At 38.3% G+C, this 17,202-nt stretch overlaps 1 protein-coding gene across 2 annotated transcripts in view; it reads right to left on the bottom strand.

Moving 5' to 3' along the window:
• LOC113483530 (glypican-5-like) overlaps positions 1 to 17,202 on the bottom strand; it is a 367,287-nt gene that overhangs the window by 90,799 nt on the left and 259,286 nt on the right. For both annotated transcript variants that reach the window (XR_003399037.1, XM_026855147.1), the window contains exon 7: positions 6,151 to 6,301. Coding sequence is in view for 1 of the 2 variants with exons in the window: in XM_026855147.1 (XP_026710948.1) it covers positions 6,151 to 6,301 (151 nt within the window). In the remaining variant the exon portion in view is untranslated. The remainder of the gene's footprint in view (positions 1 to 6,150; positions 6,302 to 17,202) is intronic.

The raw sequence follows: 17,202 nt of genomic DNA, 5'->3' as shown, positions 1-17,202 counted from the left end.
GATCAGATCCTACCAAATTCAGTTAGCATTGATCAAAATCTGTACTTTTCACCCCAATTATTTATTTTTTTCTGGTTTTCTTTGCTCTCATGTCTCTTCCCAAACTGTATCTCTGCAACAGAAGCCAAAGCCAGAAATCTGCAGCCGTGGAACTACCACCCACTTCTCCCCACATGTGCTGAAGGCCCTCTGGCAGGGTTTGCTTATGCTCCTGATGACAGAGGCTCATCTCTACCTACCACCCCAAACGACAAAGCTTTTAAACCACTGAGTTTTCTTAAAAATCAGCCTTATAGAAGGACTTAAATTGTTACTATGCTGTTTTGTGGATAGAATAAGGCATTTACACTAAGGGTAATAAAGGAATTTATAGGCTTTCTTAAAACAGAGATGGAGATAAAACATCTTGTGCTATGAAGGATGTAAAAAAATGGCTATGCAAGGCAGTAGGATGGGGATGAGGCATGATGGAGAGGTTTCTCTAGGCAGGAAGATGGAAGACACTGAAAATGCAGTATTTCTGTGAACTAGGATCATTTGTGAGGAAAGTGAAGATGTGTGGCGATGAGAAGTTGATGAGTGTGGCTGACTGCCAGCAGATATTATGATCTCAGAATATTGATGTTTTGTACTAATAATTACAAAATCAGCAGCTGTACAATTACATATTTGGATAAATACAAGTGTAAGTGCATCCTGTAACATGGTGAATACAAATGAAGTATGATGAAAATGACAGCTCATACAGTAATATTGATGCCTAGAAAAGACAGACAAACAAGGAGAATGATAATATAATAAAGGATAAAAAATTCTTGATACTAAAAAGAAAAAACTGATAATGAAAACATTCATGAGCCGTGAGAAAAATAAATTAACTTTCCATAGCTGTTGAGAGCAGATACAGATCAGACAGAAGACATCGAGGAAAAAGAAAATTTACTTGTCTGCACTTATAAAGGCATTCTGGGGAAAAAAAAAAAAATATATCCTTTTCATTTGCCTGAAGAAGAAATCTACAACCAGGATAATATCTTCTGATATTCTGTCTAGAGCAGAAAGAGTGGAGTGTCTAAACAGCCAAGAAGAAAGCCAAGGGTGGAATCATGTCATCTGAATGTGCTAACAAAGTAAATTTGTTACAGGTTCCCACTTGGGCACTGAAATGTGATAAGAAATAGGATAGCTGACTGAGATGTCTGAAATCAGAAAGTTCTTATTAAAAGGAGGGAGCTTCATGAAGAAGTATGAAGAAGTACAGAAGAAAACTGTGATTGGGATTAGATAAGAATTTGGCAAAAATCACAATAATAAAGCACATTTGACACATAGTCATGTTAAAAGTCTGTCTGGGATGTCACAGGATGTGTTTGTTTATTGAATGCCTGCACCAACAGATACAATTTTAAAGTACTGTTTAAAATCTGCTGCACCTAAAGGTCAGCACTGGTTAGTAACTTCTTGTTCCTCCATGGAAACCCACTGCTTTTGGGATGGGGACAAAGCAGGAGCCCATCACTGTGTGCAGCAGTCAGGCAGCCAGCCAGGGGAAAGGTAAAATCCATCTCTGTTTCCCAACAATCTAAAGTTTCAAGGCATGTCAGAAGGAGTGGGCTTAATATATGCCCCATCTGAGGGCTCATTTTTTTGACTCATAGATTATACCCTCAGAGGGGTGAACCTGGTGCAAAGACTGCAGTTCATGTACACCAGACATTTTGCCTTTCTCTATTCTGTTCAGTGGAGGAAGGCCCAAGGGTAGGCTAAAATATACATTTTCCTTAACCTGTGCTGTTTGTCTGCCTTGACAGCGAGAGGACAGCTTAGTGCAGCACTAGCTACATTCCCTAGGACTTGGCAGAATGCCGTATCAGGTTCCTCTAGCAAGAAGCATGGATTAATTTATCTTTTACACTGGCTGTGTGAAACATACAGCTTCCTATAAAGTACAGTGACACATGCTCGTGGGCAAGCCCAGGAATAGCGGTGTCCTCCCCATCACAGACAGGAGTGCCTATGGACCCATGTGGAGAGGTGCTGTCAGCACAAGCTTTCTTCAACCGAGTGCTCCACAACTTTCACAAAGTCCAGAGCTCTAGATAGGTGAATTTAGACTTGCACTACACCCAGGTACCTGCCTCCAGTCTAAACATTTCCTCTGAACTTCAATGGCTAATCACCTGACGATTTCCCTGAATAGAGATCTAATGTTGATTGTCAGTGCTTGGGTGGGGCCTCATCACCAACATACAGCTGTGCAGCACAGCTGGGAAGGGGAAATCCCCTGCACTAACTTCCTTCCCACTTTTCACTGAACAGACTGAAAATATTTTTCCTTTTCTCTTAACAGATGAGAGGCAGAACACAATGTGAATCTGTTGCCATTCTGTCTTTTCATGGATGGCAGGATGCTAATCCCTCTCCTAGTAAATATTCCTGTGACTTGATCCTGCAAGGCACTGAGCAGTCCTTGCTCTTCTCCACACCACCACCACCCATCATGCTCCAGTAAGGGTTTAAGAATAAGCACTTACACCAGTGGGCTCATTCTGTGATCGAAGCTCATTTAAGACTATGCTTACGTGAGCATGCAGCACTAAGCAAGGTTCAGACTGAGATGCTGCTTTGCCCTTCTGCCTAGAAACCTGCAGGACTGAAGCAGTGTAAATCACACAGCAACTTCCCTAGCCGTGCCCAAGATTTATATGGCTTGCTTTCCTCTTCTTAAATGTCTCCTAACAAAGCTTTGTTCAAAGATGATTAACAGATGTTGTCATTTAAAAGTTGGTACTTGCCAACAAATGACACATGGGTCTGCTTGAGAAACAGTGCTGTTTCCACAGCTTTTCCCAAGAAGAGATACTTGTGGTAATTGGTAAGGCCTGTGAGAATATGACATTTTAATGTATCTTCTGCCATACATAATTTCCTAAAAGAAGGCTAGTTTCCTGAGAATCTGTTTATCTTGTTGGTATGAAACACACATGATACAGGATAGCTAGTTAAGCCCATTATTATTAAAGTGTAAGTGGTGGTCTTTTTAGATAACCATGAATTTGGCAAGCAAAGATTTATTTGTAACAAAAGTAGACAAAACCCCAGCACTAATAACAGATAACTAATAACAGATACCCCTGTATCTTCATTGAAGACATAAAATGATTAACTGATATGCAGAAATGACTCTCAAAGGTGAAGAACAAAAGGACAAGATTTTATTATCCATTGCAAGATGAGCTGAAATATACAGACAGCAATCTCCAGCTAAAAAAAAAATAATGGGGAAAAGTATATGTACAATGGACCTGGCTGGAGTATCCAAGCACAGAACCACTTCTGTGTTTACCTACCTGGTACACACTGAAATCTAAAACCTTGGAGCCTGGCCTTCTGTTAGCAGTTTGCAAAAGCAAACTGGGGAGAGAGCACTGCACCCTGTCCAGGGGGATCTTTTAACACTTATGAACAGAACTGTTTGGAAGATGGTAACCTAGATATTAATGAAACTCCTGGCAATTTATTATTAATGAAAAGGTGTTTGGTTTTTTTCCTGGAAAGTGGAAAGGAATGAGCACTCAGTAGGTTTTCAGAAACTAAAAGCAATCTGAGTCTTTTGCAATGCTCAAAGCAGGTCTCTCAACAAATAAACTGCAGATATCATTTTCATATAGGTTTCAGATAAATAACAGATGTAGTACATTTTTACTACATTCTAAATTCAGCACTTCAGAAGTTGCCATTGAAATCCTTTCCTCTTTTTTCTCCTTTCCATGGACCTGTTGTTAAAAGCAGGACTGCTCTCCCAAAAAGTCTGCTTTGAAAGGCTTTTATTCCTTTTTTATTCCTTTTGTTCTACTGTATGACTGCACGCTACAACATGCACCAGTGAGATCGGTGGCATTTTATAGCTATCGTTAATGTCTCATCCAAACCTGCCATAGTAAGAAAGAATACTCCCACTGACTTTACTAAGCTTCAAATCAGGGGTTTATTTGGGATTTAGCTTTCGCTTCAATTCATGTCTCAATTCATTGTGTACTTCAAGCAAGGAATAGCCAACGTTGTCATGTTCCACTTCTACAAAATTATGGTCAGATGTATTTGACAGGTTTTAAGTTCACGAAATACAAGAAATACACAGGCTGTCCAATTAGAAACACCATTTTAGAGACATGCAACAAGAGGAAATTCAACTAATCTGACATTTGTTTATTTCTTTAACATTCTATTAAAGCAAAGAAAGTCTATAATGAGATTAATCCATTTTATCTCTTAACTGTATCCAGATATGCAAAACAGATTTACTGCTAGTGGCTTGTATATAGTACAGTATTTCAAAGCTAATTATGAAACAGCATTACTATTGTCACACAATGAAATACTTATTCTTACTGCTATGAATCAAAACCATTTTCTAAAATTAATTGTAATTACCTTTTTAATTGGATATATACCCTACTAAACTCTGAAACAGCTAGTTATATAAATACAATTCTTTTAAATCCAGGATGATATCAGCATAAATTATTTTAATTAAATAGATTGCTAAAAAGGAAAAAAGAGACATTAAGTAGTTTTCCATTATTAAACCAGCTGTAAGTCAAGTCTTGAAAGTATTCATGTTTTTATTTTTGAACACCTGAAATCTGCCATTGTCCATGTAAGCATGCATACACATCCTCCCAAAGCAGCGTATTAATAGTTTAATTGTTCATTGAAGAGTAGGTAGCACCTGGCTTTTGTTTGTATCATTCCACATAGGGAGGAAAGCGTAGTAAAGTATTTACCCTCACAAATCCCGAGGGCCCAAAACATATAGGAGTCTTTTCATTGCTTATGTATATAATACAATAAACAATAAAAAACCTAAGCAAATAGTTTTAAAATAACATTGTGTGGAAGTTTTTTCTGTTCAAAACCAGTGGTGAGTAGATAGTGAAAATCTTTACTTGAGCTGTTGGTCGCAATTATTGAATAATTTTTAAAAATACTGTTCCTGTGTTGTAATACCTCATGTATCCTGATCACACAGTGCATCAACACAAATTAGATTCCAGATATTTATAATCTGGTACTGCAAACTAATTCTAACATTTCGCAAATTTCAAAATACACATTTAAGCTCTGTTTTCCTGAACAAATACTCATAATAGGAACAACTGAAGTCTTGACTACAGACTAATCACAGCTTGTTTGTGAGTTTTAGCTGAATATAGGATACCTTTTCCCACTCCCCACTCAGTGGTAAAAGGACAAGGAAGAGGCACTTCTTTATTTCAGTGGAATGAAGAAGCAGTTTAAAACTTACCCGAGTTCTTTAACACCAGCCATCTTAATGAGCATTATTTTTCAACACTGTTATACCTGTATTTCATATATTAGCACATCCAAACCAAATTACATTTACACACATTGTGGTAATTAAATCAGTTACATTTCAATGAGCTGAAATGAATCATAACTTCCAGATAAAATAAACCAAAAATATCAAGTATTCAGAAGGAATACATCTTACTTCTTATTGACTTACTATAGTAAGGACTTAACTATGAATTAAAATTGCCAGTATTTTTGCAGAAGTTAAGTTAGATTCTGATGCTGATTCTACATTTGATGACAAGTAACATCATGAATAAATACTGCAGAATGCACATCTGAGACTATCAAGAAATTTTATTTAACCAGAAGCTCACCGCTAGAAAAAAAAAACAACAAACCACCATGTGTTTTTTTCAAGAATATATCCTTTCAGCCAGCCCTGTTTGGATCATGCTTCAGTGTCATTATGCAACCAATAAATATTTATGTTAACACTTAGAACAGTCTATAAGGACATTAACTTTCTATTTATTTGAAGAGCCCACATTATCTAGGAAGGCTCTTCCAGTATTTCTGTGATCTAGATTTTATTGCAGATATTATTCACTCTGAATTTAAGTCTTTTATCTGCACACCAAGTGTTAAATTATATTGGGTTACTGTCTGTATCATTCTATTTTTACTCTAGGTCTTCTCAGCTTAAGATTCAAATCCTTTGAATGTGGTAGGGTTTTGACAGTAATTTAAGCAGTGCAAGTCTTAGCTCTGTCCACCTAATTGTGACATTATAAATTTCTAAGCTCTGTATGTGCACATAGAAACTGTATTTACCTGCTGTGTGAATCCTGTCACCGGATCCTTGACAGCCATCCTCATCATCACAATCCCCACTTGTCTCCATCTCTTCATTTCTTCCACCTCCACTTCCAGCATCTCGGGAAGCCCATCTTTCCAGTTTTAATTTTGCCTTCTCAGCATCCAGCTAAAATGGAAGAAGCGAAAAACCAACAATGGTCAGAATATTTTCACAGCTCCTACCTCTGGTGACCAGGCTGGGTTTATAAAGCAACAAGAATTTTCTCATTCACTTTCAAGAACTGCTCCTCAGGCTTTTTCTGGCACTGACATCCAAGTATTTTGGAATAATAGACTATATAATCAAATTTTCTTTACCACAGATGATCAGGGAAACTCATCATCAAACTTTTAATTAAAAACATCACATCTACCAATATCATCACAGGGATCTCTAGAGGTCCTGCAGTTCTTCCTTTCGCAAACCACAGTTTGGAGATCACTGGTTAACATAGTATGTTGGAGAATGGCTTGCAGAACAAGGCCATGGGTCTCTGCAGGAGCTGATTGCAGCCATCTGAGGTAAATAAAGGAAAAAACCCAGGGCACAGTTATGCTAACAACAGACTGTTATGTTAACAAAGAGAGAAACTGAGGTACACAGTGGCCTTGAGTGTGATGGTAAAAACAACCTTGGGAAAGCAAGCAAGTCAGAGGAAGGAGGATGTTGTGACATACCTGAGATGCCACAAGGGGTTGGGATATTATAATGTGGCCTTTTACTTGTATCCAATAGATTTGTGAGTAGTATGCATGATTATTGTAGAGTGCTTATATAAGGTGTGATTTCTTTCAATAAAGTTGAAGCTTGCTCTATCATTCACATTGAATCGACTGCTTCCTTCCTCCATCCTCCGCAATAGTACAATCTGGCAGATGTCTGAGTACCTATTTTGGGTTATTTACAGTTGAAGACCACAATATATTTGACAACTTTTGAAGAGTTGAGGGTATTTACTACTTTTCATTATGGGCTTGGTCACTTGGAAACCTTGGCCCCTGGATATGATTTTTAAGATGGTATCATTTAAGATTCCTGTACCAACTGCAAGTTGTTCATTAAATTTCACTTGAAATGTATTTCTTGGACTGAATATAGAATTAGAAAGCCTCTTCCAAAATCAATATAAATGTGTCATACTAGGTCATACTTGCTATAACAACATATTTACTCGCCAAACGTGTCTTTTTGACCTTTAGATAACTCTTTCTCCTTCTGTCACCATGAGCAGTTGCCTAGTATTAATGCTGTGAGAATAAATGATTTTTCAGTTCACTGGTAGTTAAAAAAATTAAAAATACCATTTAACTTTCAGTGAATCTAAACCCAGCCTATCCAGGGAACAACAAGAGAAGCACTATTTGGGAAGAACATAACTGGCTTAGACTAATACATTCTGTTATAAGGCATTCATCAAGGAAGGATGATTAAAGAGAAACTTCAACCTGTCCCCCACACCTAAGAGGAGCACCTCTTCTGCTGGAGATGTGCTATTTTTGCACATTTCAGTACCAAGGTGCTCCACATTCCTCAGTGGCCACCTTCCTCAACAGCTTGTAATTGTTGTTGCTAGTGCAAAGGATGCTTCAGGGTATCAGAGAAGGTGGGACAGCTTCTGCAGAGAAAAGCCCAAACAGCTCAGCTTCCCCTACAGTCCAGTGACAGGGAACCACCCTGACTCAGAGTGGATTTTTTCATGACCTAAGTTGCCCTGGTTACTATCAAGTTTCCATTCCTCGATACCCATCACCCCCATTTCATGACTACCAACTTCTTTTCTGAATCTTATTAGAAAATCACATTGGGAGTGTTGTTCTTGTTTTTAAGTGATGGAAAGAGCCATTCTAGTATTTCTGATCACTTCTTTCACGCAGCCGAAACTCAAACCTACAAGGAAGCAGCTTGTTTGTCTCCTTTTCCAGAGTTATGAAAACCATGTTCATGTTAGCTCTGCTTGTATGGTATGACAAGGTACAATTAGGGCCTGTTATTCTAGTTATGTGGAAATATTTTAACGAAATGGAAAGACTTGGTAATGCTTCTCAAAGTCGGTCAGATTCTGGATCTATCCAATATCCTTCATCACAAGTATCTTCCCCCCCAGAGTATTGCAGATCCATTTCAGGCTTTGTGATCTGCTTTATCCCAGAGGACTGTGATTATTCTTGGTACTGAGCAAAATGTATTTTGAAATGTAGCTACTTTGAAGATTCAAAGACATTTCACACTAAAAAGGAGGTGGGCTGGGAGCTGGGGGAGGAACTGGAGCACAGGGCTAATACAACTGTATTAACAGGGTTGAAAGGATGATGATGGATGCAGCAATTTCTCTGTAGTGGGAAGCCTTGTGTGATAGTCTCCTTCTTCAGATACTGTGAGCTGCCATCCTTCACTCTGGGGCTGACAAATGCTTGGATCAGTGCAGCAGAGATCCTGTTCTATGGAACAACAGATGCCAACTTCTATACGGCTGAACTAAGGAAATTTTTCACCCTTTCACTGAAAAGATCTGTTTGCTCATTCTGAAGACACAAATAACTTCACACTGCAGTGGGAAGATCAGTAAGTGGGAGGAGAGGGTATGGACTCTAGTGGGGAAGCGCATTAAGCACTCTAATTGTTACTGCATGACTGTTTTTTATAAACAAGTTGCTTAATGTTGAGCCGCGTTATTCACAGGCGTAAAGGCTGATGGCATGGCAATACAAACCAACATTTTTTTAAATAATTGGAAAAACTTGCCTATGAGAAAGATAACTCAGTTCCTTCACAGATTTATTGTGTCCTGACTGTATTAGAGAAGACTCGTTCATTCTTAGTTATAATCCTTCAGAATGAAAAGAAATGGCTAAGTGGTGAACAGAATGGACATAAAATTTAATGAAGGGTTTTAATGACTGTTTGCCAGTTAAAGCAGAAATGTTTGCTGCCAGTTAAGGTACTCATTCTTTTCAAAAATTTGATTTCATTCAGTGTCAATGACTCAATCCCTGACCTTTGCTCAAAACAAGGAAATACTTGAACCAAAGGTGCACCACCTTCTTGTACAAAGACCAAGAAACAAACTCAGCTTTTCAACATGGTGCACTGCAGCACTTTACAGACTTCTGGGTTTCTAGTGCCTTCACTACAAAAAGAGATTAGCTGTAGCTCAGATCAGCATCCCTTGCCCATATTAATGAAGGCATACCCAGCTCTTTCTTGGCTGATCAGTAGAGAGGGACATCAAATTACACAGAACTACTATATACAAGTTCAACATTACCACTCAAAGTAAACTCAGGTCCAACCTACCAACCATTTTCACCTTGTATACTCTTTCCCAAACTTTTCCAATGGCTTTTCCGTCTGTGGCTACCATTCATCTAGAATGATGGACTAGAGCCCAACTTTGTGCAGAAATAATGGTTTATTTATAAATAAACCCTTTCCAGGAGATGAAATAGTGTAGCTGCTTTAGTGAGGAGCTCCACCCACACTGTGCAGCCCTGTTGAGAAGGCAATGCCATCATCGCAGTGACTTGTGATCTAGCACCCTTCACTTTTCCAAATTTTGAAGGAACACTTGTCCTTTGGCTACCACCACATGACTTCAGTGAGATCACTGATTTAGTGCGACAGCAAAGCATATGCCAGCATTTCTCTATCTCTTTTTTTCACAGAGTCATAGAAACCTTTCTCAAAGGTCTGAGACTGCACTGAAATAGCACAGACTGCATCAGGGTGGACTAGGATAGCAGAGCTTTAGAAGAAGGTCATAATGAAAGACATTAATCTTCACTTTTTATTAAGCTCTGCTAGGTCCAGAAGATGTGTGTAGATGGGAATGCCTGTAATTCTTTGTGGCTAGGGGACTGAGAGGTCTCCAACAGAGGAGCTGGAGGTCATATGAAGGTTCAAGGCATCTTCAGAGACAGCCATGATCTGTTAAAAAGCCTGAACAATTCTAGCTGCTGCCATCAATCACCACAACTTTCTGTTTCTCCACACATGGCTGTAGAGAATCATAGTCCCCTGCCCATATTTAACACTGGAGATCAGAGATTGGAGTCAGTCATGGCATTTCAATTATCACTTAAAACCCACTTGTAACTAAGCCTTGTTTTGCTGACTTACACTTTGCCCGCTGATGCATAATGCCACAGAGCCATCTCTGGCAACTCTGCACAATAGTTCCAGCCTGGGAGCGCCGTGTCTTGATGCTGAGAATTGATGCTTTGGTTAAACAATCGCAGTGGACTTCAGACTGGGCACCAGTGCTTTTACCTTCACAAAGCAGAAAATATCTCCTGCTTAAGATTCCAGAAAATACTGGAATCTTAACACCTTAAAAATTAAGTCTTCAAGTTTTTGCCACATCTGAAAGACAATAGGGTTTTTTTTCCCCTCATTAAAAAGTTATGTAACTAGATCAATAAGATCTGTGCAACTCAACTGTAAACTAACTTAAATCAGGATTTTTTCTAACTGCAATAGGCTTTGAATCAGGTTCACAAACCTCTAAAGGGTTTTTGATAAACTATACAGTCTTTCTGTGGGAAAGCTTTAGTATCTGTATCTGATTCAGCTGAAAGGAAAAAATCACATATTAGTATTCAGCTCTGAGTCAGATACAGATGACTATCTGCATTCATTTTATTTATTCCAGCAAAGGTGCCAACCTTAAGTGACATTGAAAAAAAAGTTTTGCTGACATATGGTTTTATGGAGAAGAAAGAAGTCATATGATATTGGTTGCTGTCTTTCTCCCCTATTAATACTTGATGAGGTAGCATATGCATTCCCACTCACATAAAAGAGTCCTTCGGACTTCAGAGGCTTCAAAGAGTATGTGACACATAACCCCTGAGCTTTCTATGATGAGTCTAACCCTAAACCTCACTCTGACCACAGGTGTGTTAGCATATAAATTCATTCTCATGGTTTTTCATGAAGGCATGTTCCAGCTGAATACTTCTACACGTTAATTAAATAATAGCTGTTTAGCTCTGTGAAAACTGTTCAATAAAAGTGTCAATTTCAATCCATTTCATTGATTAGTCTGTTTTCTGAGGGGTCATATATGCATGTATATCTGAGGGGACAACTCCAAGCTGTAGGATAATAAACTAATTTCATCAGAAAATAGGTTTTAAAATTACATTTTGCACCACAGTTTCAGACTTTTCAGGTCAGTGAACACAACAATGACAATCTAAGGGAATACACTTTCTGAGTAAAGCCACTGAAAAGTTGTGTGTTTGGAATATTCAGAGACAAATCCCATATAACAATTGTTTCCTGAGGGATTTGTTAATTAGTTTTCTATATGATGGATTTCAGTGTGAATGCTTTCCCCCTCTGAAAAGACAGCTTTGAGGTAAAATCTGACTTCTGTCCACTCACCATATGAGCACACGTATCACTTGCTGGTGTTTTCACAGTGATCAAAAAATGGCTGATTATATACGGCATTTAGAAATTGTAAACTAAGCATGATCTTTTCTCAAGGTACTTATGAGTAGTTGCCTTTTAAAAAGTGCTTTAGTGACATAAATATGATTTGCAGAGACAAAGCATTTTGCCAGCTTATGCACAAATAACATACAAAGCCTAATCTTGAAAAGTCATAAATGACTCAATCCTTCCATTTATTTTTTTTTTCCAAAATAAAAAGAAAAAATCCTTTCTAAACCATTATTAGGTCAGAAATGACTACAACTGAAAAAGACAATGTGTCTTTGTTTTTAGCCTATTATATACATTTTTTTGTTAGGGACTGACATATCGCTTTAGGCATAAAGCTGCATTTTACTGGTGCCTTGTGACTGAGCAGATGTTCTGTCATTTCACAAAACAATAGCAACATAACAAATTTTAGATGTAACTGCCATATATATGCTTATTCCAAGTGGGTCCTCTCCTTTGAGATAACATTTATGTTTAATTTTCCTCCACATATGCTCTTAGCTTCTTTTTAAAAGCATTTGGCAGTTGCTTTTGCTTCTTTTCACATTTTTCTAGCATTCATATATTACAACAAAAATAAGCAAAATGAACTTATTTGTCTTCAATTTTGTCAGACATTTTCTTGGGGTTGTTCTTCCTTTGTCTCTGTTTCATAGAAATCCAAAAAGGCCCGATGCATGATCTCCTAATTTCTTCAGAAAGTAGTACAACTCAAGGAGGTAGTACCATTCATCTCTTAAATCCCTTTTTTAGCTAAAGAAAACAGACATCTAAACCTTCTGCAGCAACTGACACCCTCAGAAGGTTTCCTTCTGCTGTATTTATTCAGATCCTTACAATAACCTTTGCATAATACATCTTGCTTTACAAGTCACCTGTACAATATTAGAATAATTCAACTGAACAGCTATACATAATTTATGCAACGTGGTTAAGGACTGACAATAGCTTTAGAATTTTATTCACGTCTCTCCTGACTAGACCTTTCCCAATTAGGGAATTGGACCAATACTGGTAGATTCCTTTGTTTGATGTGTTTCTCGATAGCCAAAGTACCTCGCATTTACTTACACTGATATTTGCATTTCTTGTCTATGCCAGTGCTCCTGGTATATAAATACACACAAATAAACTGAAGGGGCAAGGCTCTCTTCAAGCACATGAAACATGCAGATCACAAGTCTCGGATTATGCATGCCCACAAAGTTGGGACTGACACCTTCCTTTCCTCCTCTGCCCCGGTGTATCTCCACTCAAGCTGTACACAATTTTTTTGAAGTTTCTTTTTCTATTTTTGATAATTCTTTTTCTTCTGAGTTTCTTTGGTTTATTCTACCATCAAGTTTTTCAGGTTGTCTGGAAGCACATGCACACCTGAAATGGCCCATGCCTAGAATAGCCATGCCAGCTCTGTAACTATGCACGCACCTCTCCTTCTATATTTGTGACATTGCAGCTCCCCGTGGAGCCATCTTTTGGATAAATTTGACACGTTTCTGGTTGAGGTTATCTTGAAATGATGATGCAGAACATAAACTTGAATGATAAATGCAATTTTGAGGACTTTAACTCTCACCCAAATGTTGAAGCAGCTGCCAGCCCCTGTGCTGTCCCACTGCTCCCAGTTCCACAAGCTCGGAGGCAAAAGTGCTCAACTAGGGGGGCAGCCCCCTCCACCCTGGGGCTGTTCCGCATCTCTGCAGGAACAAGGATGGGGGCCCAGCAGAACAGGCTCACAAGATCCAGCAGCAGGAGGAACACAGCAACATAAAGTTTCCTCAGAATCACTACATGTTGCAGGCGAAATGATATACCTGCTCCTAATGGGTTTTACACGTTGTTTCTCATCCTCTGCTTCATTCTAGAATTCTTTTGTTCAAAGTATTTTAATTATACGACTAACTGTCTTTTACTGTGTTTCTGAGCATTTTCAGTATGAGCTGTATGTCTTTTAGGAAGGTTAGGACTTGCTTTCTGACTTTATCCATCTTTTTCAAGCCAAATAGCTGATGGAATTGGTGTTTTTATTTGGTTTGGTTTGCTTTTTTCCCATTAAATTAATAAACTACTCCTTTCTGAAACAGCATCTGTACTCCTACAATGGATTTAGATACTTATGGTTTCTGTGGAAGTTTCTTGCAACCATTTCTTTATTTCCTACATATAATTTATCCTCCTAATTTTGTAGTCCTAACTTCTCCACATACACTTTCCAATCCTCTGTCCCTGAGGCTCTGTATCTGCCTAAGTCTGTCTTTACCTGTGATTACCTTTTGTTCTCCTGGTTTATGCAGATTGACTCATTACCCTCTTCCTCATATTTTGATTGCCAGATGACACAGGAGATACTTAAGGATCCTCACTTTCATTTATCTTTCAATACTTTCCAGTTCCCCTCTGTGTCCTCCCTCTAATCTGGCTGTTGCTCTCTGATTTCCCGGGTAGTCCACTGCAGATCCATACTTCACAACAGAGAAGGTAAAAGCAATTACTTCTCTCAGTTGATCACATATGCAACAGAATTATTTCAACAGGAATCTAAGATGAGTTTTAGAGATACACCTTGTTATACTGCAGGATTAATGCTTCTACTTTTGATGTTTATGGTTTCTGTTTTTCAACTGCTTATTAAAGGTGGGTACATTTCTAGAAGAGTGCTAGCAGGATGATCAGATTAATATTCATTGAATTAAATTACACAAGCTACATATGTTCTCATATTTACTGATTACACTGTGAAGAAGCAACAAGAATGTGCACACACAGAATATTACCACTATTAGCAAAAGCTTCATAGTAACGGTTTGGGTAACTGTCACCCAAAAAGTATTAATTGTGAATGATGTAAAGTGATCACAAATAAAAAAAGACTTATTCTAGTTAATAATCTGTTTTAACCAGACACAACAGCTGTTTAAAGAGAATTAATAAAATTTTATTTGAATTCAGTAAGTCAGTTGGGTCAAAGAAGCAAGCTGACACCTCTCCTTGATGTCTTATCTTTGTGTGGGTGTAACTTTTTGCTATTATGTGGTGCACCAAAGAAGATCTTTCTGATCTGGTATCTAGCATGCCTTAGACATATACCTTGGGCTAGTTCCTGCCACAGGCACGAATTTCACCTTTAGACAGTTAGCTTAGTGTAGTCTTTTCCAAAAATAAAGCCTGCTTTTTAAATTGCAGTACATGTAGTCTGAAAATAGAGCATATGGCTAAAAAATCTGTCAAGTTATATTACGACTTTCTCCACTTGTTAGGTGGAAAAAAAAAAAAGGTAAACAATTGTAATAAAAACATTAAAGTAAACATTGTAATTATTGATGAAGAGTATGCAGAAGTTGCTTACAAAAGATCTTTGACCCTTTAAAATAGTTCATTTTTGGGACAGCAGCTGTTTGATACAACAGCTTCAGAGGCAGAGGGTTGTTGAGAGTGCCAGCAAGGTACTCAGACTGACACTGTCACCAGTTCTTGTGATGTGGCCCCTTGCAAGAAAAATATGGGCTGCAACACTACATGAATGCACATATTAGATGGATGATGGTGCTATTGCCAGTGGGAGCCACACTTAATTTTTGTAATAATCACAGTAATACGCTAGACCAGAAGGCATGATTCTCTGCAAGCTTAAGTGACTGGAAGCTGAACACACCGTGTCTCTGCCACACTGAGATACAAAGGCACGGTGCCAGACCTGGCAAACATCGCCTCCTGTGCTCTCACAAATGAGTCTGTCCTACATTGCTTACAACACTATTTCTCTATACTTGGAAAGGAGGAGCTTTATGTGGCCTAACTTTTGCAGGGGGTTAATAAAATGTCCAGAAAAAAATAGAGAGTCGTCTCTGAAAGTCCATGGCTTGCTTTTCATAGCACAAAGAAGACTGGGAGAATATGATTACTGTCTATAAATGTATTTAGCCTTCCCCGTAAATGTGGAGAGATCTCCAAGAATAAAACTAGCACAGAAATAAAAAGAAAGAAAACCAGCTTTTTAACTGAGTTGTGAGTTTTGGAAGCAGCCTCGCAAGAGAAAGATGGGGACAAAAAGTCTCAAGCACTTGCAAGACCTGGCTGAATAAATTTGTGAGTAAAGTTGCCTGTGATGTCAGTGAGACATATATGTGATATTTCGGGAGGCCTTTTCCAGACTTCCATCCTGTGTCTCTACACTCTGCTGGTTTCTAATATTAGAAAATTGATTTGTAAAATCAAAATCACAAACCAGAACCACTCCCATTAGCCATTAGGAGTGTTATTTCCTTGCTTGTCTGATTTCTATGTGGGAAAATTGTGTCCACAGACCAAATTATGTTCATTCTTTCTTCTAGGCTAAGAATGAAGCCTCTTAGTTGTGCCTGAAGTCAAAATGTGGCTCAAAAAAAGGTATTAATTATTGCTGGGGCTTAATGTGGTTTACAAATGTCTTGTTTAACTAGGAGCTCTGACTCATCAGGAATTAGACTTCTAATAATAGCTGAGAACCTTCTGTCTGATCAGACTTGGGAAGTGTGAAATGAGAAGTGCCTGCAATCAGGAGGCTGGTCGCACTCCATCAGCCCCTGAATGGCACCCTTCTGATAAGCTGGATGCTTTTATGGGTTAAGTGAGTAAACACTGGTCAATCTAAATTGTCTAAGGAAAAGAGCCAACCTTTCTCCTTGCTTTGTACTCAGACAGCAATTACCTTTTTTATTTGCTGAAGGAAATGTTCATGACATGCTCCAGTGCATGTTAATTCTGTTTCATGTTCTTGGATAATTATCCGTTTTCAAGCTCTATATTGGTGAAGATAATTTTCACAGTATGGAAAGTCTGACATTTAACTGGAAAGACTTGTGAACAATCAAATCTTCTCATTATTTGGTAGTGTTCAATGGACCCAGGCTTTGGATTTGATGTTTCATGTTAAAACATGCCAGAAACAGTTGTCTGTTTAGTCTTCTCCACACTAAATCCCAGCAACTGAGCACTAAAATACAATATGGAATAAAGTACGGAAAATATGGTAAGAAGATGGATACCAATGTTTGTCATCTGTTTAACACGTACTGATGTTGGGAGCTAAATCACAAATTATTAAGCTAACTAGCTTTAATAACACTGCAGCGCAAACCCACATCACACTGTCTCAGCGACACCAGACTTCGCTGAAATCCTGAATATCACATTTCTAAATATGCTGTATTATTTAGAAGGTGCCACATATGTACAGAAAAAGAAAGGATCGGAGCCTATGCTGCTATGAATCAGCAAACTGAATTCTGTGGAGCTGCTCCAATTTATTCCACATGAAGGGCCAGCCCAGATTTTTTCATTTGGGAAAGCATGGTGTTGTAACGAAACAGACAAATGCATTTCACGTTGTGTAGAATCTGACAGAAGAAAAGACTCTCTCTTTCCAGATGTTGTACTCCCATGGTTTCATGGTAACATTTGAGGACATAGGATTGAATGTTTTTGCTAAGTCATTTTTATTTAAAAAAAGAAAAAAGAACAAATACTTCTGCAAGCAGCAGCTGCCACTGAAGCTTTTTTTCCTATGGCTTTCCTTTTCATTGGTGGCTTCCCATGGAGGT

Source organism: Athene cunicularia (assembly GCF_003259725.1).
Source record: "Athene cunicularia isolate RWA chromosome 9 unlocalized genomic scaffold, athCun1 chr9_part1, whole genome shotgun sequence".
Taxonomy (NCBI): domain Eukaryota; kingdom Metazoa; phylum Chordata; class Aves; order Strigiformes; family Strigidae; genus Athene; species Athene cunicularia.
This window is presented reverse-complemented; position numbering and strand designations above follow the sequence as displayed.